General features: G+C 47.5%; 4 protein-coding genes across 7 annotated transcripts; 3 read left to right on the top strand and 1 right to left on the bottom strand.

Moving 5' to 3' along the window:
- The first annotated feature begins 232 nt into the window (after window positions 1-232).
- On the top strand, window positions 233-3,256 carry CG32237 (uncharacterized protein). Its single transcript, NM_168104.2, has 2 exons — window positions 233-295; window positions 372-3,256. Exons 1-2 carry the CDS (start codon window positions 293-295, stop codon window positions 3,102-3,104), a joined length of 2,736 nt encoding a protein of 911 aa, NP_729037.1. The 5' UTR covers window positions 233-292; the 3' UTR covers window positions 3,105-3,256.
- Window positions 3,257-12,585: 9,329 nt separating this feature from the next.
- CG13707 (uncharacterized protein) lies at window positions 12,586-14,903 on the top strand. Of its 3 annotated transcripts, none has more exons than NM_139677.2 (3): window positions 12,598-12,916; window positions 13,856-14,131; window positions 14,247-14,903. In NM_139677.2, exon 3 carries the CDS (start codon window positions 14,313-14,315, stop codon window positions 14,613-14,615), a length of 303 nt encoding a protein of 100 aa, NP_647934.2. In that variant the 5' UTR covers window positions 12,598-12,916; window positions 13,856-14,131; window positions 14,247-14,312; the 3' UTR covers window positions 14,616-14,903. The 3 variants fall into 3 exon arrangements, with proteins under 3 accessions (NP_001246634.1, NP_647934.2, NP_001246633.1); NM_001259704.1 differs by having other exon boundaries at window positions 12,598-13,770; NM_001259705.1 differs by lacking the exon at window positions 13,856-14,131 and having other exon boundaries at window positions 12,586-12,916.
- Window positions 14,904-19,102: 4,199 nt separating this feature from the next.
- CG13708 (uncharacterized protein) lies at window positions 19,103-23,602 on the top strand (the record flags this gene model as incomplete). Of its 2 annotated transcripts, none has more annotated exons than NM_001274504.1 (3): window positions 19,103-19,122; window positions 19,363-20,439; window positions 20,517-23,602. In NM_001274504.1, the coding sequence occupies exons 2-3, from the start codon at window positions 19,620-19,622 to the stop codon at window positions 23,600-23,602; spliced, it is 3,906 nt and encodes a 1,301-aa protein (NP_001261433.1). In that variant the 5' UTR covers window positions 19,103-19,122; window positions 19,363-19,619. The 2 variants fall into 2 exon arrangements, with proteins under 2 accessions (NP_001261433.1, NP_647933.1); NM_139676.2 differs by having other exon boundaries at window positions 19,189-20,439.
- Window positions 23,603-23,655: 53 nt separating this feature from the next.
- On the bottom strand, window positions 23,656-26,841 carry LeuRS-m (Leucyl-tRNA synthetase, mitochondrial). The gene is made up of 4 exons (NM_139675.3): window positions 26,652-26,841; window positions 24,808-26,599; window positions 24,508-24,749; window positions 23,656-24,451 (listed from the first exon to the last, which is right to left on the bottom strand). Exons 1-4 carry the CDS (start codon window positions 26,739-26,741, stop codon window positions 23,966-23,968), a joined length of 2,610 nt encoding a protein of 869 aa, NP_647932.1. The 5' UTR covers window positions 26,742-26,841; the 3' UTR covers window positions 23,656-23,965.
- Window positions 26,842-26,940: the final 99 nt, after the last annotated feature.

Below are 26,940 nucleotides of genomic sequence, written 5' to 3'. Positions count from 1 at the left end.
CTTAATCTCCACGTGAAGACGAAGCTGGGAGACGGTGACGGGGGCACTTGAGGGCTCGAGTGGCGCATGTTGGGTCTTTGGCCAAATTCATTGCTTTGTTACCGATTCGGAGTCGGTTTCGATTTCGGTTTTGGTTTCCGCCGCTGTTTGCCGGCAAACAGAGCGTCGATCATTGTTTGAATGGAAGCTGGCAAACATTGGAGCGTATAAATATGCGGACAAATTGCGACGATTAATCATTCGACCCATAGATTCCATCGTCAAAGCAATTAGCTTGGAGATCTATAGCAAGATGGTGAATATTCCAGCAGCAAGGATACCTTCCCTCCAGGATTATCTAACCTAACACTTTATATACACTCACATTGCAGAAACTTTTCTTAGCCTGCATCTTTATTGCCGCCGCGACGGCTGCAGTGATTCCTGTCGAACAAGCCAGGCACCGTCGTGACGTCTCCGAGATCGTGAACGAGTACATCCCGCCGGCGGAGGAAGTTGGAGCAGAGCTGGCCCAAGACCCCGCCGCCCTGGGAGATGATGGATACCGCTACAAGACCGTGCGCCGATTGAAGCTCCGTCAACGTCGTGATGTTTCCGAAATCGCTAACGAATACCTGCCACCCACTGAGGAGGTTGTTGCTGATGCCCCAGTTGAGGAGGTTCCAGTTGAGGAAGCTAGCCAGGACTCCGCTGTCCTTGCCGCCGATGGATACCAGTACAAGACTGTCCGTCGCCTGAAGTACCGCCAGCGTCGTGATGTTTCTGATATCGCCAACGAATACCTGCCACCCACTGAGGAGGTTGTTGCTGATGCCCCAGTTGAGGAGGTTCCAGTTGAGGAAGCTAGCCAGGACTCCGCCGTCCTCGCCGCCGATGGATACAAGTACAAGACTGTCCGTCGCCTGAAGTACCGCCAGCGTCGTGATGTTTCTGAGATCGCCAACGAATACCTGCCACCCACTGAGGAGGTTGTTGCTGATACCCCAGTTGAGGAGGTTCCAGTTGAGGAAGCTAGCCAGGACTCCGCCGTCCTCGCCGCCGATGGATACAAGTACAAGACTGTCCGTCGCCTGAAGTACCGCCAGCGTCGTGATGTTTCTGAGATCGCCAACGAATACCTGCCACCCACTGAGGATGCCGCCACCGAAGCCCCCATTGAGGAAGCTCCTGTTGAGGAAGCCAGCCAGGACTCCGCTGTCCTTGCCGCCGATGGATACCAGTACAAGACTGTCCGTCGCCTGAAGTACCGCCAGCGACGTGATGTTTCTGAGATCGCCAACGAATACCTGCCACCCACTGAGGAGGTTGTTGCTGATGCCCCAGTTGAGGAGGTTCCAGTTGAGGAAGCTAGCCAGGACTCCGCCGTCCTCGCCGCCGATGGATACAAGTACAAGACTGTCCGTCGCCTGAAGTACCGCCAGCGTCGTGATGTTTCTGAGATCGCCAACGAATACCTGCCACCCACTGAGGAGGTTGTTGCTGATGCCCCAGTTGAGGAGGTTCCAGTTGAGGAAGCTAGCCAGGACTCCGCTGTCCTTGCCGCCGATGGATACCAGTACAAGACTGTCCGTCGCCTGAAGTACCGCCAGCGTCGTGATGTTTCTGAGATCGCCAACGAATACCTGCCACCCACTGAGGAGGTTGTTGCTGATGCCCCAGTTGAGGAGGTTCCAGTTGAGGAAGCTAGCCAGGACTCCGCCGTCCTCGCCGCCGATGGATACAAGTACAAGACTGTCCGTCGCCTGAAGTACCGCCAGCGTCGTGATGTTTCTGAGATCGCCAACGAATACCTGCCACCCACTGAGGAGGTTGTTGCTGATGCCCCAGTTGAGGAGGTTCCAGTTGAGGAAGCTAGCCAGGACTCCGCTGTCCTCGCCGCCGATGGATACCAGTACAAGACTGTCCGTCGCCTGAAGTACCGCCAGCGTCGTGATGTTTCTGAGATCGCCAACGAATACCTGCCACCCACTGAGGATGCCGCCACCGAAGCCCCCATTGAGGAAGCTCCTGTTGAGGAAGCCAGCCAGGACTCCGCTGTCCTTGCCGCCGATGGATACCAGTACAAGACTGTCCGTCGTCTTAAGTACCGCCAGCGTCGTGATGTATCTGAGATCGCCAACGAATACCTGCCACCCACTGAGGAGGTTGTTGCTGATGCCCCAGTTGAGGAGGTTCCAGTTGAGGAAGCTAGCCAGGACTCCGCTGTCCTTGCCGCCGATGGATACAAGTACAAGACTGTCCGTCGCCTGAAGTACCGCCAGCGTCGTGATGTTTCTGAGATCGCCAACGAATACCTGCCACCCACTGAGGATGCCGCCACCGAAGCCCCCATTGAGGAAGCTCCTGTTGAGGAAGCCAGCCAGGACTCCGCTGTCCTTGCCGCCGATGGATACCAGTACAAGACTGTCCGTCGTCTTAAGTACCGCCAGCGTCGTGATGTATCTGAGATCGCCAACGAATACCTGCCACCCACTGAGGAGGTTGTTGCTGATGCCCCAGTTGAGGAGGTTCCAGTTGAGGAAGCTAGCCAGGACTCCGCTGTCCTTGCCGCCGATGGATACAAGTACAAGACTGTCCGTCGCCTGAAGTACCGCCAGCGTCGTGATGTTTCTGAGATCGCCAACGAATACCTGCCACCCACTGAGGATGCCGCCACCGAAGCCCCCATTGAGGAAGCTCCTGTTGAGGAAGCCAGCCAGGACTCCGCTGTCCTTGCCGCCGATGGATACCAGTACAAGACTGTCCGTCGTCTTAAGTACCGCCAGCGTCGGGATGTTTCCGAGATCGCCAACGAATACTTGCCCCCTTCCGAGGAAGTCGTCACCGAGGCTCCTTTGGAGGAGGCTCCAGTTGAGGAAGCTTCTCAGGACTCTGCTGTTTTGGCTGCCGATGGTTACCAGTACAAGACCGTGCGTCGCCTGAAGTACCGCCAGCGCCGCGATGTCTCCGAGATTGCCAGCGACTACCTGCCCCCCGCAGAGGAAACGGTGGTGGCTGATGCGCCCGTTGAGGAAGTGTCCCAGGACTCCGCCATCCTTGGCGACGAGGGCTACCGGTACAAGACCGTGCGCCGCCTGAAGCTGCGTCACCGCCGTGCCCTGTAAGTCTGGATGACTGCGAATACACTTGTACCTGAACTTCTCGTTCGCGACTTGATTCTCTCACACCCACCACCACCCACTAACTAGGCCGTAAGTTTTGCTATTATTTAACGATTGAAATCAACGAATAAATCCAACGAAAATTGTTATACCATAACCCACCTGTATATGTGAATATCCGATGCTGGTGAGCCCACCCCAAGGGCCACGCACCTGTTGGGAATGGGACTTGGACTCGATTCCATAAATTGTGTACCTTTTCGCTTAGTTATGACAGCAACAGTTAAGCTCATGGCTCAGCGCACAGGAAGGCAATTATCCAAAAACGAGGTGGGCAAGGGCGACGGCGAAGGGTCAGCGGGTTGGTCAGGACTCGAACCGGGATCCTGTATTTTGTCCCGGGTCCTGGCACCTTCCTCGCAGCCAGGCGCAACTTCGGCGAACTCTAACAAATACTTTAAGCTATGCTTTTGAAGATGTTAATCTCATGTCAAGTCCACTTTACACACAACGTTAAGGGTTTGCCCTGGCCTGCCATGCCCTTCTCAGCCCCATTATCCCTGCGCTGAAAGAAATTTCAGCTGGTTTTGGTAAAATGTACATTTATAATATTTTCGTACAAGTCGTGTTAGGAACAATTTAGGAATAAATGCTCTCAGTGTGGCCACCCGCCAGGAACAAAGTCACCCATTGATTTGCGATGGTGTGTGTGGGTGTGGGCCCTTGTTTGGTGTTGGCAGCAGCAGGAAAAAAAGTTGTTAAGTTAAAAGGCATTTGAACCGCAGCGAGCCAAGGATTTCGGTCAGCGCTCCTTTCTGGGATCTAACAACTTCCTTTGCACGCGCCTCCAACCAGAAGGTTGGCCAAAAGGGGAAGGACTCGGGGCTAGGACCGTTGGACAGACCAACTAATAATAATTTATCGATCCCCTAGCCCAAGTAGTCACATACGTGGGTCGCCCTATGATTTATGGCAGCCAGGGACTTGAGTGGGCGGTTCCAAAACGGGGTTCCCGGGGGGTGGGACGATGGGTGGAGCTGGCAGGACCTGCTGGCACAGTCCAAGGTGCCAGACTGGCGGCCAGCGCAGTGCCAAATTGGTTTAATGTGTGGTTAGACAACTTATTTAACGTTTTCAAGTGGTTAGCGCCCACACAATCTCGCCCGGTCAGATGTGGAGCAGGGACAGTCAGTCAGCGATTCGGGCACTCAGGTGGCCCGGCTCACATGACCCGCGGGCAGGTGTGGATACAACACCGCAAAAATTTGCTTAACAATTTTCAAGTTCGATTTCGAGTTAATAAATATTGAATAGGGTGCGATTTTAGAAAAGTTAGTCCTACAACTTATATATATTCAAAATATAAGAATACCTAAAATATTTGAATGAGAACTGAGACATTTTTCTGCGACTGCATATCGTTTAGTTGCGTTTTGTATTTGCACATAAATCATGCAATGCCGTTATTTACTCTTTTGTTAAGCGGCAAACTGGTTACGTATGCCACTATCTGCGGTATCTACAAGTGCACAAGCCCCAGGCTAACGCCTCCACTCGTGTGGGGAATGGGCATTCGAATCGGAGTGGAGCATAAATCAGTTGAAGCCATTTTGTAAGCACGCCATCAAGGCGAAATTATGACATCATTAAAACAATTATCTGCGCTAAATTATACGATCTGATAAGTCGAGACATGCCCCACTCTGCCGATATAGTTTCGCTTTTCGGGGGAGAAATCACATAAAAATTTTATGAATTATTTCAAATATTTTCAATTACCAAGGGTTCAAGCCGGAGCGAAAGCTGTGGAGGACCGCATAAATAGATTTATGCTCCACTCGAGCATGGCACATTAACAGGACATTCCAAGGAGCAGCGACAGTAATGAAAGTGAAATTATGGCTTTCGACCCTGACCCGATGGCAACTGCCTCAAATTTTAGCTTGATTAAAATTCAAAAAGTCTCCGGTCAAATTCTCCACCATAATTTATCACTTAATGGCCCCTCATTATTGAAGTGGGTGTAATTTGTTGATCCGACAACTGTCGAGCTCCAAAATCAATTCCTGTCGCTGATTAGCAAATATAACGATTGTAAAGCCGCGGATAAAATATCAAAATACCAAGATAATGACATCAGCTACACAGAGAACCTAAAATCGGAATTTATAATACAATACTTTCTAGCAGTACTGGGCCGCTGAAAAACATGTTTGATTTTCCGTTTTTGTAAATATGTACTACCACTAATACCTATGGAATATTATTAGGACGGAATTTGTTAATATGAATATATTCATCCCCTGAAAATTAAAATGAATAATCTTTGCATTCAATTGAGTCACATTTTTTCCGGTGTAGGAACGTGGATATGAACATGGACATGGCCATATCTATCTGTGTGGTAAACATGGTGCAGCAACTTTATGACCACAATATAATTTATTCAATGCCATTTTGGTGACCAAGGAGGAGAAGGCAAGACAAGCAATTGACATTTTTGTGACTTTTGAAAACTATAAAATGTGCAGCCCGGAACATGGAACTTGGAGCTTGGAGCATGGAGAGTGGAGAATGGAACATGGCAACTGGCAAATAGGATATGGCGGAGCCAAAGCAAGAACATAATGATGACGGGCATAAAGACCGCACAACAGACAGCTATATACGGCTATACCATCCATATATGTATGTATATGTAGAGCCCGGCTGAGCTGGGCATAAAAATAACCCCGAGACAGACCGTAGTTGTTGGACAAAATAATAAAGTTGCGCTTGATTATGTGTTGGCCTCGGACACAAAGAAGTAAATACAAATACGCCGGCAACTAGACTAAAATTGTCAGGACTTACAGGACATTACACGTCCGCCCACGAGGATCTGATGGCCACAGGACCTTGCCCATTTGTCCAGCTCGTCAACACGGCAACACAAGCAGCCAGCCACAAGCAGCAACAACATCAACATGGAAGGAGTGAAAGAAACGTAGCATCGTATGCCGGATATCCTTTTTGACATGTCATTAAATTTTATACACACAATAATTTTTCACAATTTGCTTTATGGCCATTTTAAGAGTCTGTTCCGTGTGTCGTGTTGAAAGTTCTCCACACCGCCGACAAAGGTTGAGACAATGATATAGACACATATCACATACTGGCCACATACTTCAAGTTACCCCTGGATGGCCGGTGAAAATGATGGATGGACAGGGGCCAACGGCTTGGGGTCAACAAAATAAGATGGAATTGATATAAAATTGGTGTGGAATATTCAATCACTCTGGGTGAGCTTATGTTGCGACTCAAGAGCTCTGCTCGGAGCTTGGGCAAATTGAAAATTATTTGTACATCCTTAATGAATTGATGTAGCGTTGTGCATAAATAATAAGGGAAAAGGCTTGCTACACTTTCAGGGTTTATTGTTATGATTTTGTCTGAAGCTAATCAAAATAATTGCTTTTCAGTTACAAGATTGCAGTTTATACTGTCACACAGGAAAAATATGTGAACTGTATAAGAATGGTTGATTGAACAAATAAATTTAAAATGTTTTATTTCTATACAATTTGGTATTCCAATAAGGGTTTAAGGCTTAGAAAATTACCTTAGCTTGGCATTAAACCGAATGTAGAGCTCCCAATTGTTCTACTCCAATGAAACGCACCGTATTATTATTCGCAATCATCTTTTGGAAGGCAAACATCAAACCGCAGAACGATTATGGCAGCCACTCTCTACGGTCATAAGCTCCGATTGTGGGCCGACAAAAGCAGAAGGATCCACATCCAAAGGACACTTGGCTGTACCGTATAATTTTACGGTCATTAAGTATTATTTCAAAATCGAACCGAGTCACACTAAGCCATTGTTTGCTTGTGTCCGGTATTTCTAGATTACTAAAATTATAGCTTTTATTATGATACACTTATGGGGGCGGGTCAAGTGCCGTTGTTGTTAAATTGGCTTAAGGTGGAATTAAAGAGCAACGGCACGAATTGTACTGAATCGATATTGGGGCAATCGCAAGGCGAAAAAGCACTCAACCCAAACAGATAGATATTCGACACACACGAAATGCAAATCGAACTTGAGAAGTCTTCAATGGGGAAAATTCTAGCGAACTGCAGTTCCCGGCTCATAGCCCCCTACCCCTCTGTCATCCAGCTAGTTAGCCATATGTGGTTGTCAACCAAAGCCAAGTCACTCTCTGGCAATAAAGGAAATCTTCTTACAAAACATTCGCTTAAGTTTATTCAAACAAACTTAGATAACACTCGAAGAATAAGAAGACTGAGCCCCGAAGATGGAGCACAATGGGTATGGGGGCACAAAAGTAGAGACATCCGGAGCAGGGAGCAGGGAACAGAGACAAAGGAGCCACCAATCAGTCAGGCGGAATAAGCATCACCGCACGAGCCCTCGAACGTTTCGTCGTCCCTTTGCCCATTCCAATACCCTCCAATTACAATGTCTTTTGTTTTATATATGTGACTAGTCACACTACGAAAAATTGGTCAAAATAAATCGTAAATGTTGACATCGAAATCGTATGGATTTAAAATCTATAAGATAGTTTTTATACCAATAGAGGTTTATTAGGGATTGCTTGGCAGCCTTTCGCAGCATACTTTTAAAAGGACTTATACATTAATTTGACGCCCTGAGTTTTTGATTTCCAGTGTACCCAAAAAGCAGGAAAAGCAGTCTAAACGTTCACTTTCTCTCCCATTTCGTTGGCCGTTTTTGGCCATTTTGTGTCTGCTACGTTGGCTCAGATTAAATGTATGACCGAGGAGCAGTTCAAAACCATGATTACACTTCAATCTATTTTCTCCTCCGGTCGCCTGTCTCCATTTTGTTTTATGTCTCCGTGTGTGAGTTGGTGTGTTTTGTGTGTGTGTCCGTGTTTCTAACAGAATAGCAAAAAAAAAAAAAAACAGAAGGGATTCTGCTGAGAAAAATGCGTTTCAAAGACATATAAAATGTTCGGGGGGGATATTGGATATAAACCATTGAATTTAATCAAAAAGGATTTAGGTCTGTGTTTGGCGGCAGGATGTGCGTGGGCCACAATGGGTTACATCGGCTTGACCTTGCGCCTTGAAAAATCGCGCACTCTGCCACGTGCCACCCCCTCAGTCCACCCACATACGCGATTTCGAGCGAAAGTGGTCATAAAACTAGTGGAGTAGTAAAAGTAAGTTGTAGAGCCAGGACATCATGTCCTGATAGCGAAAAGGTTGCTCAATTGCTGCCCGAAATAGTTCCCGTTATTATTATTCAAATTGGGGGCAAGCGGGTCTAAGCATTTGAGTGCCCCAACAATTTGGAGTAACTACCTATGTGAGAGGTAAAAACATTTTATGATGCTGTATACCCTGGAGAATTAAATGCAAGTACTTGCATGGATATATGGCTTAAAACAGTTATATGCTGCTAAAACAAATCTTTTCTCAAGAAACGAGAATGAAAATGTGACAAATAATATATGTTTCTTTAAAGCCAGAATAGATTTTAAAAAGACCCTGGCACATTATAAAGCCATTACCAAAATGTTTAACACCATAGTTTCACACAATTATACCATTGTTTTAAAAGCTCTAGAGATGTTGAAAACACACACTTGTTCACCTTGACTTCTGCCCCCAATTCGCAGAGTGCTCTTGGGCTTAGAGTGAAAAGCCGCTGTCAGACGGATGACCCATGTGACCCCCGTCCAGCTCCCAGGTTTTCCCTTCCGGGGGTTGCAGACGCCATTTTAAATGCTGCACAAAAAACGCTTAGAGCACTTTGCTGGCAAATACATAATTAAGTTATTAGGACAACAGCGAAAGCACTGCAAGCTAACGAAATTATCTAAGCAGAGGCCAGGGGAAGCGGATGCGGCTGCCAGCAGGGGATGACGGGGCGGGATTGCAATGCTCCGGGAGCAGGGGATGGAAGGACCAACCAGGGGCAAGGTTAGCAGCCCGGGCATCCTGTCTGGCCAACCACCAACGGGCACGCGACGGATCAGGACGAAGGACGAAGGGAAATCTGGCGAGCGGTGCGTGCAACAAATTCGTTAACCGTTTGCCAACCAACGCTCAACCCAAAGGCAAAAACGCAGCCGGCGGCTTAATCGAGATACACTAGAAAAATATATTCAATCATTGGTAGAAATTTGCATGCTTTGTGCAATTAAATTAAAATTCCTAAATTTCTTATTTAAAAAAATATATATCTCTATAGATTATAGATATAGATTATTGTTAATTTCTTTTTAACGTGTCGAAAAGAATTGCTGATAAATGTGAAATAATTATAGTTCTCTTAATTTAATTTGATGTTCCCTTACTTTTTTTCCTCAGCAACTTTGCTCTTCATTTTTCCTCAGTATGGCTGACAAAAGTTGAGGAGTTATATTTCCTATGGGCGGTAACTGGGACCGCCCCTTTATGCACACACACACACACACACACAGTCGCAGAACTGGCGGCGATTGCTCAGACGTTATAATTTGTAATCACGCTGAGTGCAGCGGCGGCCCGAAAACCAGGAGGGGATGCTACGCGCTCGACCAGGACGATATGGCAACCAGGACGAGGCCAGGATGAGGATGTGGGTATGGATGTGCATGGGATGGGCATCCAGCAAGTGGTTGTTGACTGCCGGATGCTTAGCAAGGTCTTAGCTGTTATTACGCTCATGTGTCACTTTTGCAGGACCAAATGCGTGTGTCTGCATCCTCTCGCCGTCTCTTTCGCTCCATTTTCATCTGTCCATGTGTGTGCTCATATTTTATTCAGCATGCGGTGGTTATCCAAATGCTGCGCTCTCGCTCGCACTCGCTGGCCACTCTGGATTTTTTTGACGTCTGCAGACATTTTGCCAAGTTAATCTCCGGTTTGTTTTCCTGATAATGGGTTTGTCAACGGTACTTTGTGATGCCCTCTCTTTCTGTCTGACTGTCTATCTGCCCCGACAGTAAGAGTGTGTGTGTGTGTGTTTGTGAGTATATCTATATTAATATTTGCATAAATGCAGTTGTAGTCGTGAGTGAGCTTTCTCCTTTTTTCACTGTCTGTCTGATGGACTTTGGTCCTTGTTTTTCGGCTTCGTATTTACCCTGTCAAGTGGTAAAACAAGTGAGAGTGATAAGAAGGGTTACTAAAATTGGGCGGCTGGTGAATACCCTCGTATAATGTTTTAAGCTAGAACTATTTTTCAATACAAAAGTTATAAGGTAAGGATAATTAAATATGTTTAAAGGAATGGATGAAACATGCTGGCAATTTCTGTGGCCTGATGTCAAATATACCCTTCCTCACTCTCTTCCTTAGGAATACCTAACACAGCGGTGCCCTAAAATGGTGTTGCATAGCAGCCACGCCCACAAGTTATAACTTGGTTCCGCCCCCAAATAAATCAAGCGGCTGTTGCAATTTTCTCGCAACTCCAAAGAGGGATATGCGTGATGTGGACGTGGGCGACTTCTCGTGCGGTTCAATCAGCTGCAATCTGCTTCGTCAGGATCAGCATCACCACTGGACCACATGCTGGTGACAAGGGCAGATCCACATCCAAGGTCTGGACGGAACACCTGTGTCGACTGGGAGCTGAATCCCTCACAGGTGTCCTGGCCAAAACACGCTCTGCCTGCTGATGGCTGATTCTGACAAGCTCAATTAGGGCGGGAGCACTCTAACCGGATTGAAATCCGGATTGCGATTGGGTGGCGGTAGTCCGAGAACACTGTTTTCGGATATAATGGGGCAAAAAAGAAACCGTTTAAATTAATTGCAGTTTTAAGCAGATTGAAAGTTGTTAAACAGCGAGCCAACGAGCTTACAGTCCGCAGTTGGCTTCGAAGTTTTCCCACCCGCTGCACGCACATTGCACCGCACGCACACACACTGCGCTTAAGATGATAATCATGTTTACGTGGCGTAAGTTAAATTGCTAACGTAATGGACTAACAGCAGGTGAGGACGACTCGAGGATAGAAGGATTCACGGAGCAGGATCTGGTTCTGGGAACTCGAAGTGCATTGCGAAAAATGTATCCTGAATTAGTTTAGTTCGAATTGAAAATATGATATGCTTCACTTAAACTGTTAGGTAACTAAATTTAAATCGCAATAAAATATTTTAGAAAAATTATTACTATTACTTATATTTTATCCGCATTTTCTTGCAGTGCTCGAGCTGTTCTGGAGCAGTTCAGGTAGCTCATGCGTGCGCCGCTGTCAGCGGCACATTTTGGGCTCTTTCAAGTGGCCAACAACCGGGATGGCCCAGAAAGAGACCATTTGCTTGGTCGTGCCACCGGTTGGGGCAGGGATTGAATTGGAAGCTGGAAGGACGACGGATCGCAACGCTTCTGTGTGGTGTGCGCTTCATTGGACAACTGAATATGCAAATTGAATTGAGCGTATTATCGACAAGAAGGAGGCGGAGGAGCGTCGGCGAGGAGGGCGTGGCCCTTGCAGGTGAGCAGCCTCGACTTGGCCATCAACATAATCGCTCAAGCCAAGGGCTTTGGACGGGATTGCTATGGCAATGGCGATGGCGATGGCTATGACGTTGCCGAGATGGAATCGGTGCCCAGTGGGCCAAGATGGTGGCAAATGGTGCACAAAATTAAAATTTTAATGGCTAACTGCTGATGCTTGTTTGGCTTTCAGCAGAATGGGTTGTGGAAGGGAACTTCGATAAGGATGGTGATGGGGATGAAGCTGGGCCAAAGAAAAGCACGATTAAAGCCAAGTCAACGAGCAGCTCTAAAATCATTGCGGCTTGCATATGAATACGGGAAATGCTGCATACTTCGTGGCTACATTGGGAACTCAAGTGTTGCATACTATTACGATGGAAAAAATAGGGGAAAGAATGGTTGCATAATAACATTGCCTGCTACTAGGATGGCTCATAAATCTTTAATGCCTGTCTCGCTCCGCTTTGGGATAAAACGCGAGATGATGGAACCTCTTAAAAAAGCCTGTGTTCCAAGGTTTTACCCCACTTCGTAGCGTTTTATATTTTATGTCTAGTCCAAACCAAAAATTTAAAATAAGTAATGCCAATGTCAAAGACAAAAATGAATGTTTGTGGCTTCAAAATATATGTTCCATCGAATAAATTGTACAGCTGATATTTCGTTTTTCTATTGGTACCCTTCACCACCAAACACCGGAGACACCTCACTGGCCAGACACCACGGACCCAACGGACACAACGCACAGCCGGAAGCCAAATCCCGGGCTCCGAACCCTGGTACGTGGTCCGTGGTGCGGGATCCGTGGTTGTGGCCGCCGATTTTGAGATGTTTTTGAGTGGCTATGAGAAGTGGAACTGCACCAATTGTTCCTGCACTGCGAGTGTGTGTATGGGTATTGGTTGAGTGTGTGCCCACACAGATATACTCACACACTCAAGTGCCCGGCTGATTGACGCACGTAAACAATTTACTCATTGAAAGAAGAGGCTTCAGTCAACGGCGAGCGCTGTTCGCGAGCGGAATTCCGCGGCAACATGTAGAGCAGCAACAAAGGCAGCGAACGAAAAACTACAGAAAATAAATAAAAGGAAAACAACAAACACGAATTAGTGCTATATGTAAAAGTCCAAAAAACCACCCGAAAATTGGACAAGTGTCGCCGGCGGTGGGCAATCAAAAAATAAAACATTCAGGGCATCACAGATGCCGCGATGACGGAGCCAATTAGTGCGGCGGTGCAGCGGCGGAGGCAACTGCTCCGCAGCGTGGAAAGTTTGCGCGGTCGTGTTCGTCAAGTGCTAAAATGTGTTATTAATCTGCATATTGAGTTTTTGGTAATTGATCGACGAACCTCTTCCCTTTCTTTCCCTGTCCAAATTGTTTTTACCACACAAGCGTAATCCACTTGGCCGCAGAGTTACACTTTTGTTGCTGGTTTAAAGTGTTGCAAACACATTGACAGATTCTATATCTGGTATATATGTACAACTGTGCCTCTGTCTGTATAATCTCCTTCTTATCTGGCCTTTGTGCCACTTCTGTTATCGCTCCATCACTTTCGAAATATTATCTGTGCTTTCACAAACAATTCTGTTCATTTCGGCTTTCATTCTAAAAATAGCTCTTTTATTTGGATACAAAAATTAAATTGTAATGCATTAAGTAAGCTAGTAGCAGTAAAATTATCTTACCATTTTTACTAAATGCCGTCTTCAACTAGTCGTATACGTAATCTTCATAAAAGTAACGTCACATTTTTGCATGCTTTTCTTAATGAAAGCTTGTCAACAAACTCTTAGCATTTAGCTTAACAATGGTCAACCGACTATATCTCTTAACCCCTTTTAGCCATTGTAATTTGTTATCGCTATTTCTGCTGCCATTTCACCTGCTATCACCTGTTGTTCAACAATGCGCGACCGGCAACTCTGTTAACAGCTGCAGCAGCGATTTGGAACATGTTAATGCAATTATAGCCAGTTATTGGGAACGAAATGTTAGAATGTTGGACGGGTCAGAGAGGGTTGGGGGTGCGACGTGGGGGTAGTTGGGGACTGCAGTGATTACTAGCACCGCTAATTAGACAATGTCGGTTCGGCCATAGGCAAACGAACGGTTTCGCAATGCATGGCACAGTCATGGCCAGATGAATAAGTATAAAGTTATTTCCGCACAGGATGATTACCCGGTATTAATTGTCTAACTAAATATACAATCCAACTTCCCTAACTATTGTATTTTAACTACAATACATGGATAAACTATTTTTACAGCTTCTTCGTTTGATTTTAACTTTTGATAACTACCTTTTTGGTGTAGAGTGTTTGGGGTAGGGTTTACTTTTCACCCCTTCGAAACATGCACCCAACATGAGCTTAGTTGGCCGTGTTCCTAGGCTTGGCTAATTTGGCACTAATAGAGACGCTAGTGACGAGGCCTTTGGAAAGATATTAGAGCTGAAATCCGAGCCAACATCGCCGAATGAATGGCGCGAATAAGGGGGTCCGGAATGGCGACCTGGATGGGTGGATAGCTCAGCCGGCGGGAAAGTAAGGCTATCACTGACCGTAACGCCGTCACTGTCATTGTGTCATTGGATACCGCAGTGCAAATCGAGCAAAATAAGCGATTTCCCGCTAATCCAATTTCCACCTCACCTCGCAGGTGCTCGAATCCGATGTGGCAGCTTTGCTGGATGAGGTGCGCGAATTCAACGACGACCACGAGGAGATGCAGCGCCTGGACAGGATGATCGAGGCTCTGCGGGACTATAGCGGACCCACGATATGCCACGAGTGGCCCTATCCCCTTATCTTCAAAGGCACAATCGACGAGGCACATGTCGCACAAATACTCAATGCCAGCGAACTGGATTTGGATACGAAGTTGGTCAAGGTGTCCGGCGGAAGGAACTGCATCCATGTGGAATCCGATGTGGTCACAGCTCAAAGGCGCTCCAGATTGCTGTGGTTCTCCAGAAGAAGCAGGGGGAAACGAGCTGAGCGCTTAAAGGAACCTAATCCTGTAGTTTGAGCTTAGCTCTGAGATTGAAACTAGTCCGAAATGCATATGAACAAAGTATTGTAGCCCAAGCTATAATCTGCCATTACAAAAGAGCCGAACATATTTGAGTATAGTATAATTAAGAAAGACTGCGCTGAGATGTCATTAACCTCCTTTAATTGCAAATTATAAATTGACATCCTTAAGCACATAATTTTTGAAGAAGCATGACATGTTAAAAAAAAATATTTGAAATATCATATTCCATCTAAGTTAAGAACCTTGTGTGATTAATAAAACGATTTCACTTGAAAGTATATTTTCATTAAGCCAATTATTTAATTATCCCAACCGTCTCTCTAACTAAATACATCAGGGTAGCCATTAAATGACATACTTGGTTGGTAAATTGTTCATTTCTGGTTGTTTCATTTACTGCGGTCGCCTGCGAAGACAAAATTTCGATATTAGTCCCCACCGCAAACATCTTGTATTCATGATATTTGCGGTGGGGATGTACATTGATTTTGACAGAAAGCACATCGGCACAGCGGCAAATATCTGAGGTGAATATGACATTCGGGGATTCCCCGCTCCCAAATTGTAGTTTCCGTTTTCCACTGGTCAGCCGCAACAAGTTACCGCACCTAATTAAAACGATTTCACACGCAGCTTCTTAAAGGCTCGAAAGCAAAAGTGCAAACAACAAGTGCTTTTATGCGATGTTTTTATATTATACGCTGGCGCAGCTATATTAATTATAAATAAAACCAAAAGAGACAGGTCCAGAAACAATAATAAAACGCGTTTCACTTCCCATCAGCGAATGTGTGTGCGTATGTGGGTAAATTATTCATAACGGTATTATCAGCTTTTCTGCGCTCTGCTGTCTGATTAAATTGCTCGACCATCGCCGGGAAAAGTCCAAGGATGCCCGGGATGCTGGGTGAGTGGATAAGGTTGCGGGTTGGGCGAAAGTGGTGGACAGTTGGCAAGCTTTTCATGGGCACACGGGATCTACAGTGGATGGTAAAGTCTGGAATAGAATTACAAATAATATAAATAATTACTTGTATATGATAAGTGCTTCTTTTTCTATAAAACAATATAACTTTTTTAAATCAATTTAATATGTACTAATATGATAAATATCATTGGCCTTAGTTAAACTTATTGTAATGACTCAGACTGTGCCTAATAAGCGAGGTGTCCGTTTCTGTGTGGGTGTCCGTAAGCTGGCGCATTCTTTGTCTCTGTGTTGTGCGCGCAATTTATCAACTCGACCGGCTATCTTTGTCGCCCGTGTGCTGTCCTTGTCTCTCCCATGTTCCATGTTCTCTGACCCACACCCTCCCCCACCACCCCTTCGTCTGACCCATTCGGCCTGTGGTCAGGGACAATTGCAGCAGAGCGCTGTAATTATTAAAAAGTAAATAACAACAGCCACCGCACAGCGACAGCAGCAACAATCGCGATAATGAGCACAAGTGCAACAATGCACTTAGAACAATATCATTTTAAATGATAGCGATTAGGTAAATTGTCAATGGTAGACTAACTAAATCCGTATAACTAACCTCTGGTCTGTTTAATAAGCAACTTTATTGAATCGATAGGTTCTGTTTTTAGACCTATATTTCCTCCCGCCTATATTTTTCTGCAAGTGCATTCCAATGAAAACAAAAGTGAAATCGTTGCAGAAGATTGTCGCAGGGACAAAGGAAAGGCCAAAGGTTGAACTCTGCACTATCGAGCGCTGCTTTCCGCTCGATTCCCACTGCGCTCTTTATCTAGAGCAGCGGCAGGACAGTGAGCGTGGTCATTTTCCATTTTCGCCGCGCGAAAGCCTGCAAAATTAATGGCCAACAAGGACGTCAATGGCGGTGGAAGCACTGGCGGCCACAGCATCAGTAAACAGCGCTCAGAATAACAGTCGGTGCAGCGGGACGGACAGGACGTCAGGACATCAATGTTAACAAAGCCCCGAGTGCAGCAGATCTCGCGGTATGCAACAGCTTTGATAAACCTTGAAAGCGCCTGAAATCTGCACTCAACGAGTGTTGTTTACATTTTCAAGCGATTCGCATTTATAGCTTGTTAAACGCTGCTTAACTGTACAGTTGTTGCGATATACAGGACAAGTTAAATACTCACATTCAGTGAGTAATAATCGTACTATAAGCCATTCCGTTATGGTTGAAACAATTTGAAATCAAAGAACTTAAGCCTGGCCAACATGTCGTATGAGCAATACTGTTCGTAAGCTTTGGCAACATGTCGTATGATTGATTTGGGGCTACGTGTTTGGTAAACTTTTGTATGGGAAATAAAAACTTTGCATACCTGCACTTTTTAAGGATTTTCGTACACTTTTCTCGGAAAGTTCGCCTCCACTTGTTGCCCACTGCGAACAAGTTCAACGGCCGGCGACGAGGCTAATAACTGGATTCAAGTGTGATGGCAGGTGGAAATCCGAGGGAGGGAAATGAAGCTTTTGCACCTGGTCTCAGTGCCAATCAACGGCTCAGTTATTGTCCGTATCGCCAGGTGGCAAAAGGAGTCTTTCTTTCCGGCAAAGCGCGGCTCATAAATGCCAGCGCACGCACACTCTTCGATTTTTGTTGCTGCCGTCGCCGACTGGCATCAATTAAATTCGAATTGTTGCAGTGTCTTCGATTGAGATGCCCGTCTCTTTCGCACTCGCCTGGCGCACAGCGGGCAATTTGCCAGGCGACGAATATCCCTCTTTGTGTCTCGCTCTTTTGCTCCTTAATTGCTTAGGTGTGTGTGCACTTGGAAAAATAAATTCTTGTCACAGTTACTTAAATGGAAATTAAGGAAAATATATATGTACTTAGTAATATATCAATAAATAAAATCTTAATTTCTGTTAAAACGTATGCAACTTGGAACGTGCATTTCCAAATAATTGATTTTCTTTTCTAGTGCATCCCAGTATGCCCATTTTCCATCAGTGCACCTTTCATCGTCTTTCTCCGTCTCGCCTGCGGTTGGCGCTTAACTTTTGCATATTTCGCAACAACATTACGGCCAGAACAACGAGTGCGGCTCAGCAGGCACGTGAATCCATTACGATGGCAGGCAATTATGTGCGTGTTCCACCCGCTCCGACCCACTGTATCTGCCCCACTGTCGTTGCTTGATAGTTGGGGCCATACGCAAATCAAAACAGTTTCCATCAGCAACAACAAAGCCAACCAGCCAGCCAGCCAGCCAGCCAGCCGGCCGCAGCAATAACAACAACAAGAGCTATGAAAAGCCACGAAATGGGTTTTTAATGCAAACGACTTTCCCTCCAATTGCACACGGCCAAGGTGAATGCTGAGGGCGCTAGCCGAGAAAAACCGACAAAAGTGTGGCCCAGACCACGAAAGGAAATTTCCTGGGCTGTGCGAAAATCTTTTGGGCCAGAGCTTTAAACGAGTTTTCTGAAAAAGGATAAGCGCACCTTATATGCAGCTTTAATAATAACAAATTTTTTGGTTAAATCGATTTAAATAAATTGATCGATCGATCGGAGTATCAAGTAATATTAAGTTCTTAAAGGAATAATATTCGGAGCATTTTATAAGGTCCAAGTATGTACAATGGATTGAAACGTATTCAAGTCTTTTGTTGTTCTTTAATTGACCTGAAATACAGAACAACAAATTCCTGTCCCATAAAATAAGCTGCATTTAGCGGATAATCATGTAAGTTATGGGTTCCGATTGGGAATCCCCATGGACTCCTTCGTGTGCGGTGTACCGCCATTTTGCCAAGAAATCCAATGTTTTGGTATGTTTAGAAGCGCAAGTCGTGGCAGCAACAAGCCGAATGGGCGTGCAAGTTGTCTGGCCGCCTGTCGCTCCACCTTTCCGACTGTCAGTCAGTTGGCCAGGTGGGTCGACAGTCGGCCTAGCCTAGCTTGGCCTGGCCTGGCCTGACTGGGCTGTTTTGGGCCTCGGTGAATTGGCCCAAAAGAGCTTTAAATAAACAAACTAATAACGCAAATCACGCGGGTGCGAGTGGGATGGCAAGCGAGCGGAATAGGGACAGCAACTGTCTTCCAAATGCACCGCATATAAGTGTTCTATGGCAACCGCGCCAGGCCAAAATCGAGAATGTATAACCCGAATAAACAAACTAATAAAATGGGCCCACATGCCCGAGCCAGCGAGTCCACGAATCCTGGCTCAGAGCTGCCACGGAGGCGACCAACAACACTCGAGGAGCACACAAATACCATACCTTTTATCTATATATCTATATATCTATACCCTCTGTACCGCAGAAGACTGAATACACCAATCGACAAAAGAAATCACCAAAAATCAACGAGAACTGAAGGGAAAAGCAGCTCAAGTGGAGCAGTCGCTCCCAATTCCATTCGAGGCACTCCCACTGTATCTATTTGTGTGTCCCCAAAAGGAACCAAACTAATCCATAATCCGTCGACCAGAGAGCTGAATGCAATTGCAAATTAGATAACCAGGACTGGGTTTTCGTCATTTCTGGGATTTACACATAGAACTGGGTGAGCAAATTTCAATTACTGCAAGGCAGTTGTAATTAAATAGCCTTTTTTCGGTTTTAAATTCAGCCCATTGGATTATACATATGAGGTTTGTTCTCTTGTAATTCTGTGAGAATGCAGACAATTTGGTATTTAATCATGAAATTCTTTTATGATTTAAATTCAATTTAAATTTATCATCTATCGAAGGATTACTATTTATTTACTTTATTGCCTGCTTATATATGTATATCTCTATAGGGATTGCAGATTATGCAACGAAAATAGTGTAATCTGCGCAAGGACCATCACAAATCCCCGTAACTATGTCCGGAGCTCTCCAGGAGTCGCTTGCCCGCATCGAACTATTATGAAACTCGAAGGTGGAAGGTGCCACACGCACGGCAACGGGCCAGGGGCAGGGCCAGGTGCCAGTCCAGGTGCAAGGCCAGGAGCCACCAAGGACAAAGCCAGCGACATCGGCGGCAACTCATGCCAGGCGCCGCCAGCTGATCTCCATGGCCAAATGCCGCGGTCGCTCCATACTCAACGATGAAACGCCCACGCCGGAAGCAGCCTGCCCTGCTCCCGGTCCTGCACCTGCTGCGACTCCGGCTGCAGCGAATCCCTTGCCGCACCCACAACAACAACAACTGCAACAACAACAGAACTACTTACCTCAAACATCTTTGCTGAAAATCGAACCGTTCGTTCCTAGTTTTAATCAAAGACTACGCCGGCGTCCTATTGGTCGCTCCCATAGCACCTTAAGCCACAACGTCATCTCCAAGCGACCAGTGCCGCAGCAGCATCAGCAGCAGCAAATCCAACAGCCATCGGAACTCCAAGTTGGCCAGCAGCAACAGTTGAAGCGAGGCTATGCCGCCGCAGCTCAAATCCGCCAACAGCAGCAGCAACAGCAACGGAATCTACCACGTGGCGTTGGCATCCAGCGACAGCGTTCCAAGTCCACATCCTCCTCGGCGGCCTCCAATAGCTGTCGCCCAGCCACAGCGGCTGTAACGCCCAATACCCTGGTAGGCAGCACCGGCGGAACTCTGGTTAGTGGAGCCATCGTTACGCCGCAACCAAATGGCATCTGTCGGATCCAGAGATTGCCCAAGGAGCGCGAGGAGCTGCCCGATCGAATTAACTATGACAAGAGAGGACTCACTGCGATTCCCATCTTTGAGCAGGAGCCCAATCTTCGACTGCTGTCGCTGCAGCACAACCTGATCAACACTTTTCACATACCCAAGGAGGTGACACCGCCGCCTCCACCAGTGCCTCCTCCTGCTGTCGCCACGCCACGGGAGAGTAACAATAATAAGCTGGGTGGTTTGTATCCTAGAAATTTAGAATTTAAAGAATAGCGCTTAGATCTCCAATTGATTCTTCTTCTTTTGCTCCTCTAGAATATAGCAACGGCAATGGAAACAAGGAGGGAGGACGCTCTGGCCTGCGTGGCCATCATCCAGGCAGACTTACCCGTGCCATGACCAATGCAGGTGGCAATTCCCATCGCCTATCGCCCAAGTCCGGCGGTAGTCCGGGCTCAGGCAGTCCACTGACAACTCAGGCATTGGCCATCAATGGAGGAACAGCCGCAGGGCGCTCCAAGTTGGCCAAGCGAGGCTACAACTACGGACAGGCACAATTGACGCCTCCACCGGCGTTACGCATGCGCTACGGATTGGAAAAATCCAAGAGCTTCGTGAGCAGCAGCCTCCAGGCAATGAAGCATCAGCAACAGCTCATCCAACGAAGGGCAATGCTCAAGGCAACCAGAGCCGGAGGAGTGGTCGCACCGGGTGGAGCCGCCAGCAATCTCCTCCAGAGCTGCGATGAGGGCAGTGCCCTGCACAATAGCAATCTCTCTCTGTACGGTGGGTGTGGTGAAGAGGAGGAGTCTCCCAGTGTGATGACCAGCATTTCTGCTTTAGAGCAGCTGAGCATCAAGAACAAGCAGTTGAGCTTAAGTGCCAGTTATGGGAGCATCTTTCAGCAGCTGGTATTTCTGGATCTCTATGATAACCAGATCGAGAGAATAGCGAACCTGGATGGACTACCTTCGCTTTCGGTGCTACTGCTGGGCAAGAACAGGATTACGGACATTGGTGGTCTGTCCTCGTTGAAGGATACACTAAGAGTGTTGGATCTGCATGGTAATAAACTCACCAGTCTGGGCAGTCGCATCAACTGCCTGCAGCAACTGAAATCATTGAATCTGGCGGGAAATCAAATTCGTCAGATAAATCAGCAGGATTTTCTTGGCCTGCGCTGCCTTAGGGAGTTGAACCTCAAGCGGAACAAGCTCCGGCGGATCAATGGATTCCAGCACCTGGTGGCTCTGGAAAGGCTTTGGTTATGTCACAACGATCTGCACAGAGTTGATGATATGGCCAGTATAGCCAGGGCCACCCGCCTCCTGGAAGTTACAATCGAGAACAATCCCGTCTCTCTCGCCGGCGATTGCGTATCCTTCTTGGTTTCGTACCTTCCACTGCTGCAAACCCTTAGTCAGATGCCCATCACGGAGCAGGTGCGTCGGGCGGCTCTTGCTTGGCGCCAGCACAAGGAACAGGCTCAAGCTGCTCCTGGAAGCTCCGAGGCTTACCACAACATCCGGCGTGAAGAGGTTATATCCAATGCCAGGACCAACTGGGAACTTCTGCGTTCCCAACAGACAGTGGTGGGTCGTCCCAAGAGCCGCCTTACCAGCGAGCTAGCCAAGATCAATGAGTCCAACGAAGGTCCGGCAGGTGAGGAGGGGGAAATGGAATCCGAGGAGTCGCAGCAGCCCAAGGAACTGATGGATGAACTCCAGGCACTGATTAAACTGCCGCCTATTGCGAAGGATCTAAGGAATCCACACGAAGAGGATGGCGCCTCCTCTGAGGCCTCTAGTCTAGGACCCAATGTTGACTCCTGCTCCAGTTGTTATAGCTCGGACAATGAGGACGGCGGCGCTAAAAATAAACCACAGACTCCGCAGATTGATGAAAACTCAAACAAGGTGGGCTTGACGGAAAAGCCACCATCATCGCCAGTTACAGTTGCAAGCCAATCTCCTGAAGTAGCCATAGTGACACCGTCAGCACCGGTGTCATCCTCACCTTCGCCGCCTGCACTGACCTTGACTCCACCAGCTGCCCCAGGCACTCCAGTGCCCGGCACCACGTCGCCTTCACCATCAACAACCATAATTTCCACCTTGCCTGTGCCCGCCACTGCATCCTCCAATGCAAGTCGTCCGACCAGCAGCAAACAGCGTTCCCGTCATGCACCCATCACACAATTGGGATTACAGATTAACCAGAGAGGAGGAGCAGCTGCTTCCTCCAAGCGGTACATGGCTGGTAGTCTGGTGCGTGCGCAAACCGTGAGCAGCAGCACCAGTAACAGCAGCAGTTCCAATAGTGCGGGTCGAGGAAAGGCCACCAACAATGGATTAAACTTGGTGGCGACTCAAACGAAAGCGGCAACGAGTGGTAACAACCAATCATCAGCAGGAGCGGCAGCTGGAACAGGAGGCTCCACAACAGCAGCGCCACCTGCAGGAGCAGCTGCAACTCCAAACGCAGCCATAACAGTGTCCAAGCCCAGCGCCGCTGAACGGGAGAGAGAACAAGGTGGCGATTACCTGATTGAAATATGCGGAAGGTACCTTAACATCTACGGCCAGGGAGCTCTCCGTTTCATCGATAAGCAGTGGAATCCGGCCAAGGCCAATGACGTGCACACGCTGAACTTCAGTTACATTAACTTCAACAGCATCGTATGTGTTCTGGGCAGGATTAAGCTGCGATTCCCTCACGCCGAGCACTACGTTTTCCGGGAAACAAACATCTCCTGTTTGGGTCAGCTTAATGGATTGGCGGAGCTCCAGGGGCTCAGCAGCTTGATGATCGATGCCGAGGGTAATGGCATTACGCTCAAGGAAACCTGGCGAGCATACGCCATCTACAGGCTATCACACTGGGGACTGAAGCAGCTAAATGGTCAGGAGGTAACCGAAGCGGAAGTGGAGGCTGCGAATGCCATGTACGTTGGACTCTCTGACCTGGTTCTGTGGTCCATGCCCGAGGTAATGCTGCAACCGCTTTTGGCGAGACTGCGTCTGGATGAAACCTGCACGGCCAGCAAACTGTCTCCTAAAGAGTGGCTCCTACGGCCGGACAACAAGTCCCTGCGACTCGTGGTGGGAAAAGAGGCACTCCAGTGGAAGAAGAACGCTGGTGGTGGAGCAGGAACTTCCACCTCAATGAATATAAATCAAGGGACGGAAGCGGGAAGCACTGCCATGGCGCCCAGTGTCCGAGATCGAGGTCGCCAGCACTTTGCCCTTCTGCTGGAGAACACTTGCAACGCCGTGGAGAAGCTGCATAAACTGGAAACTCTTTGGCCAAGTATGCTTCTTGATATCGTCCGAAATACGCTGCTGGATTACGCCCAGCTAGATGTCTACCTGCGGAATCTCATGTGCGAGCTGTTGAAGTGAGAGGCCGTTCCAACAAATGAAAATTTATGAAATTATTAGTCGATCTGGCTTTTAGATAGAGGCGCACAGGTAGAGCAACCATTATATTCCTATGATTCTAGGCATTTACCAATCCTGTAAAGCAGCTGCTTACAACTAGTCCAATTTTTATAAATATTTAACATTAAACATGATTAAAAAGTACCAATCTAGGATGGCGCCTTTCTGGCCAACACCGGAAATGCATTTGGGCAGGTTGAACCCACTCTCCTCCGTAATCCGTTCGGCTTAAGAACTATGATCGCAAGAATATCCTAAAAAGTAGCAACCAAACTTTTACTACTCAACTTTATCTATCCACTTTCACGATACTTTTTCCTTATCCTACGCCTGAGGCTGAGCTTCTGCATCATCGGTGGTCGGCGGCTTTTGCTTCATTTTCGCCTTATCCACATAGATATTCAGAATAGCCTCGATTCCCGGGTAAAGCACAAAATTGGTGGTGCGAATTTTCTTGTCAATTAGGTACGATGTCACCGATTCGGTGTTGAAGGCAATGTCGAGAGCATCACTGTGCGTTACCTTATCCAGATGCGTTCTCTGCACTTTGATTACACAGTTCTCAAATCCATTGACTTTAATGCTAAGGTCCAGATTGTAGGCGGGGTCGATGTCTGGCCAGCGCTGAGCAAGCACATCTTCGCTCCACTGTAACTCCTGACTGGCGGGATTTAGCCTGCCTGGTATCGCCACAAACTTTGACCACAGTTCGGAGGCAAAGTGCGGAGCCATTGGCGCGAGCATGATGATCTGGGCAGCCAGCGCACGTTCAAACTGTTTTCCATGTCGCAGGACATGCTTAGGTGTGCGCTAAAATATTTTTGCATAAGCTGAGATTAGAAAACGGATTTAGTTTTAAGCCTTACCCTGAGAGAATTCGTTAGCCCCTGCATTTTGGAAATTGCCACACTGAGTTGCTGTGCATGGCGGTAGTTAAAGGTGGCTCCTTTCACATAAAAGTTTCGCGCATCGAACAGCTTGGCATCCTCAGCCAGGAACTCTTCACTGGTGGGTACAACATCCGAAGCAGTTTGATCTTCGCGAGCCTGTTGGAAGTCCTGCAGGGTCAGCCAAAGCCGCTTTTGCCAATTAAGGATGCCAGGAAAAGCTGTCGTATACACAGATATATCAAATGGCTATCATATCATATACAACTTAATACTCACTTGCACTGGACCAGTTGCGGTGGGATGTGGGCGCCACATCGGCCAATATGATCAGTCTCGTTGTATCCGTTCCATACTCATTAAACATGTCGCTAGGCTCCACCCCATTCAGCTTTGACTTAGACATCTTTTCCCAGGTCATGACCACGGGCTCTTTGGTTTCCTTTAGCACCGCCTGGTTCTTTTTGGCGTTCACAATCTCCACTTCTGTTTCGGGCACATAACGTCCACTGCCCTTCACCCGGAAGGAGCGACCCATCACCATGCCCTGGACTAGCAGCCGGGAAAAGGGTTCGCTAGTGGGCGAAAGCCCGCAACTGTGCAGGAAGTGGTTTATAAAGCGGGCGTAGTAAAGATGGAGCACGGCATGTTCCTTGCCTCCTATGTACAGATCCACAGGCATAAACTTCTTGGTCAGCGCTGTATCGAAAATGCGTTCGGAATTTTGGGCGTCCAAGTAACGCAAGTAGTACCAAGAGCTGTCCACAAATGTATCCATTGTATCCGTCTCCCTTCGTGCATCCTTCTCACCGCATTTTGGGCAATCACAGAGAAACGCTTCCTTCGGGGAATCCTTCGGAGGCAGAGACACTGGCAGCTGCTCCTCCGGCACTGGCACTGCTCCGCACTTTTGACAGTGTACAATAGGAATGGGAGTGCCCCAATAGCGCTGTCGTGATATCAACCAATCCTTCAGCTTTGAGGATACACGATAGCCGCCAACATTAAGGCGTGTGGCTGCCTGGAGCACCTCTTTCCTTAACATTTCCCAGTTGGCTGGACTTAGGGATTCCTCATCCTTGCCATTTGAAGTAAAAGCCAGTCCATATGAATCCCACAAATCCTTGTCTTCGCCACGGAAGCTGGGGGCTGCCAGGTAAACATCGCTCTTTGGCGGAAATGTCACTTCGTCGCTAAAGACCACAGGCATTGTGGTGCCCGCAAACGGGTTCGCTGCGCTTAGGCTGTCCGCACCCTTTAGCTTTGACAAGTGATGATTGCTGCGGAGCACGAGAAAGGCATGGGGATCTTTTAAATGCTCCGGATGGGTAGTCCACACTCGTAAAAGTCCGGAGGCGGAGGTGAGCAGGTTGAAAGCGTATCCATCACACTCTCCAATCCAGTGTCGCTGCAGGTTAATAATATCCCTCCAGTCGCGAAGCGTGGGATCCTCCAAACCGTCTAGCAATTGTTTGGCATAAGCACTCGTTCGGATAAACCACTGCCTCAAAAGCTTCTTTTCCACCTTGGCGCCCGACCGCCAGGAACAGCCGTTGGCGTCCACCTGCTCATCTGCGAGCACGGTCTTATCAACGGGATCCCAGTTAACAAGAGCCTCGTTCTGGTAGGCCAATCCATGGCGATGGAGCATTAGGAACAGATGCTGCGTCCACTTGTAGTATTTTGGACTGCAGGTGGACAATTCATGGTTCCAGTCAAAGGAGCAACCAAGTCGCTTGAGTTGTTCCTTCATCTGGGCAATGTTCTGCTCCGTCCAGGACGCGGGCTCCACCCCACGCTGATTGGCGGCGTTCTCGGCGGGCAGCCCAAAGGAATCCCAACCCATTGGCTGAAACACATTCTTGCCGCACATTCGCTGGAAACGAGCCACCGAATCGGCTATGGTATAGACGCGCACATGGCCCATGTGAAGATTGCCGGAGGGATACGGGAACATGGAGAGCACGTAGTACTTGTCCTGCGAGTCCTTGGGATTGAACTGTCCTCCACTGAGCTGCTCCCGCCAATGAGCCTCAATCCGGTGCTTGACATCACTGGTTAGCTCTGGATTCTGGAATTTAACAAAGGTCTTATTGCGTTTCTCGGATATATTATGCACCCACATCATTCCGGGTGCAGCTTTGGGTTAGCAGGCGCCGCCAGCTATTCCAGTAGACAGCTCCCCAAGGTCGTGTTCTTCTCAGTGCTTGCATTATACCGGTTTAATTGATTGAATTGCACATTTCACAATTATTGAATAACAAAATAGGAAGAACCCACTGCACTCTACAATCGAACAGCTGTTTCTCTGCATCGAGTTGCCACATCGCTCACGTGGATGGGAATTGCTCTAAGAAATTTTGGCGGGAAGCATTCCTGACTGACTGGTAACATTTCGCCCAGTTCTGTATT

This window comes from Drosophila melanogaster, chromosome 3L (assembly GCF_000001215.4).
Source record: "Drosophila melanogaster chromosome 3L".
NCBI classification, from domain to species: Eukaryota; Metazoa; Arthropoda; class Insecta; order Diptera; family Drosophilidae; genus Drosophila; species Drosophila melanogaster.
Note: the sequence above shows the minus strand (reverse complement) of the source record. Positions and strands in the feature narration are given on the sequence as shown.

Excerpts from the sequence above, each read along its gene's own strand:
- LeuRS-m (NM_139675.3), bottom strand. The coding sequence starts at position 26,741 with ATGCAAGCACTGAGAAGAACACGACCTTGGGGAGCTGTCTACTGGAAT. Across the intron at positions 24,750-24,807 it reads CCGCAACTGGTCCAGTGCAA|CTTTTCCTGGCATCCTTAAT; the intron begins GTGAGTATTAAG and ends TGTATACGACAG. Across the intron at positions 24,452-24,507 it reads GGCTAACGAATTCTCTCAGG|CGCACACCTAAGCATGTCCT; the intron begins GTAAGGCTTAAA and ends AAAATATTTTAG.
- CG13707 (NM_001259705.1), top strand. The coding sequence starts at position 12,794 with ATGACGGAGCCAATTAGTGCGGCGGTGCAGCGGCGGAGGCAACTGCTC. Across the intron at positions 12,917-14,246 it reads ATCTGCATATTGAGTTTTTG|GTGCTCGAATCCGATGTGGC; the intron begins GTAATTGATCGA and ends CTCACCTCGCAG.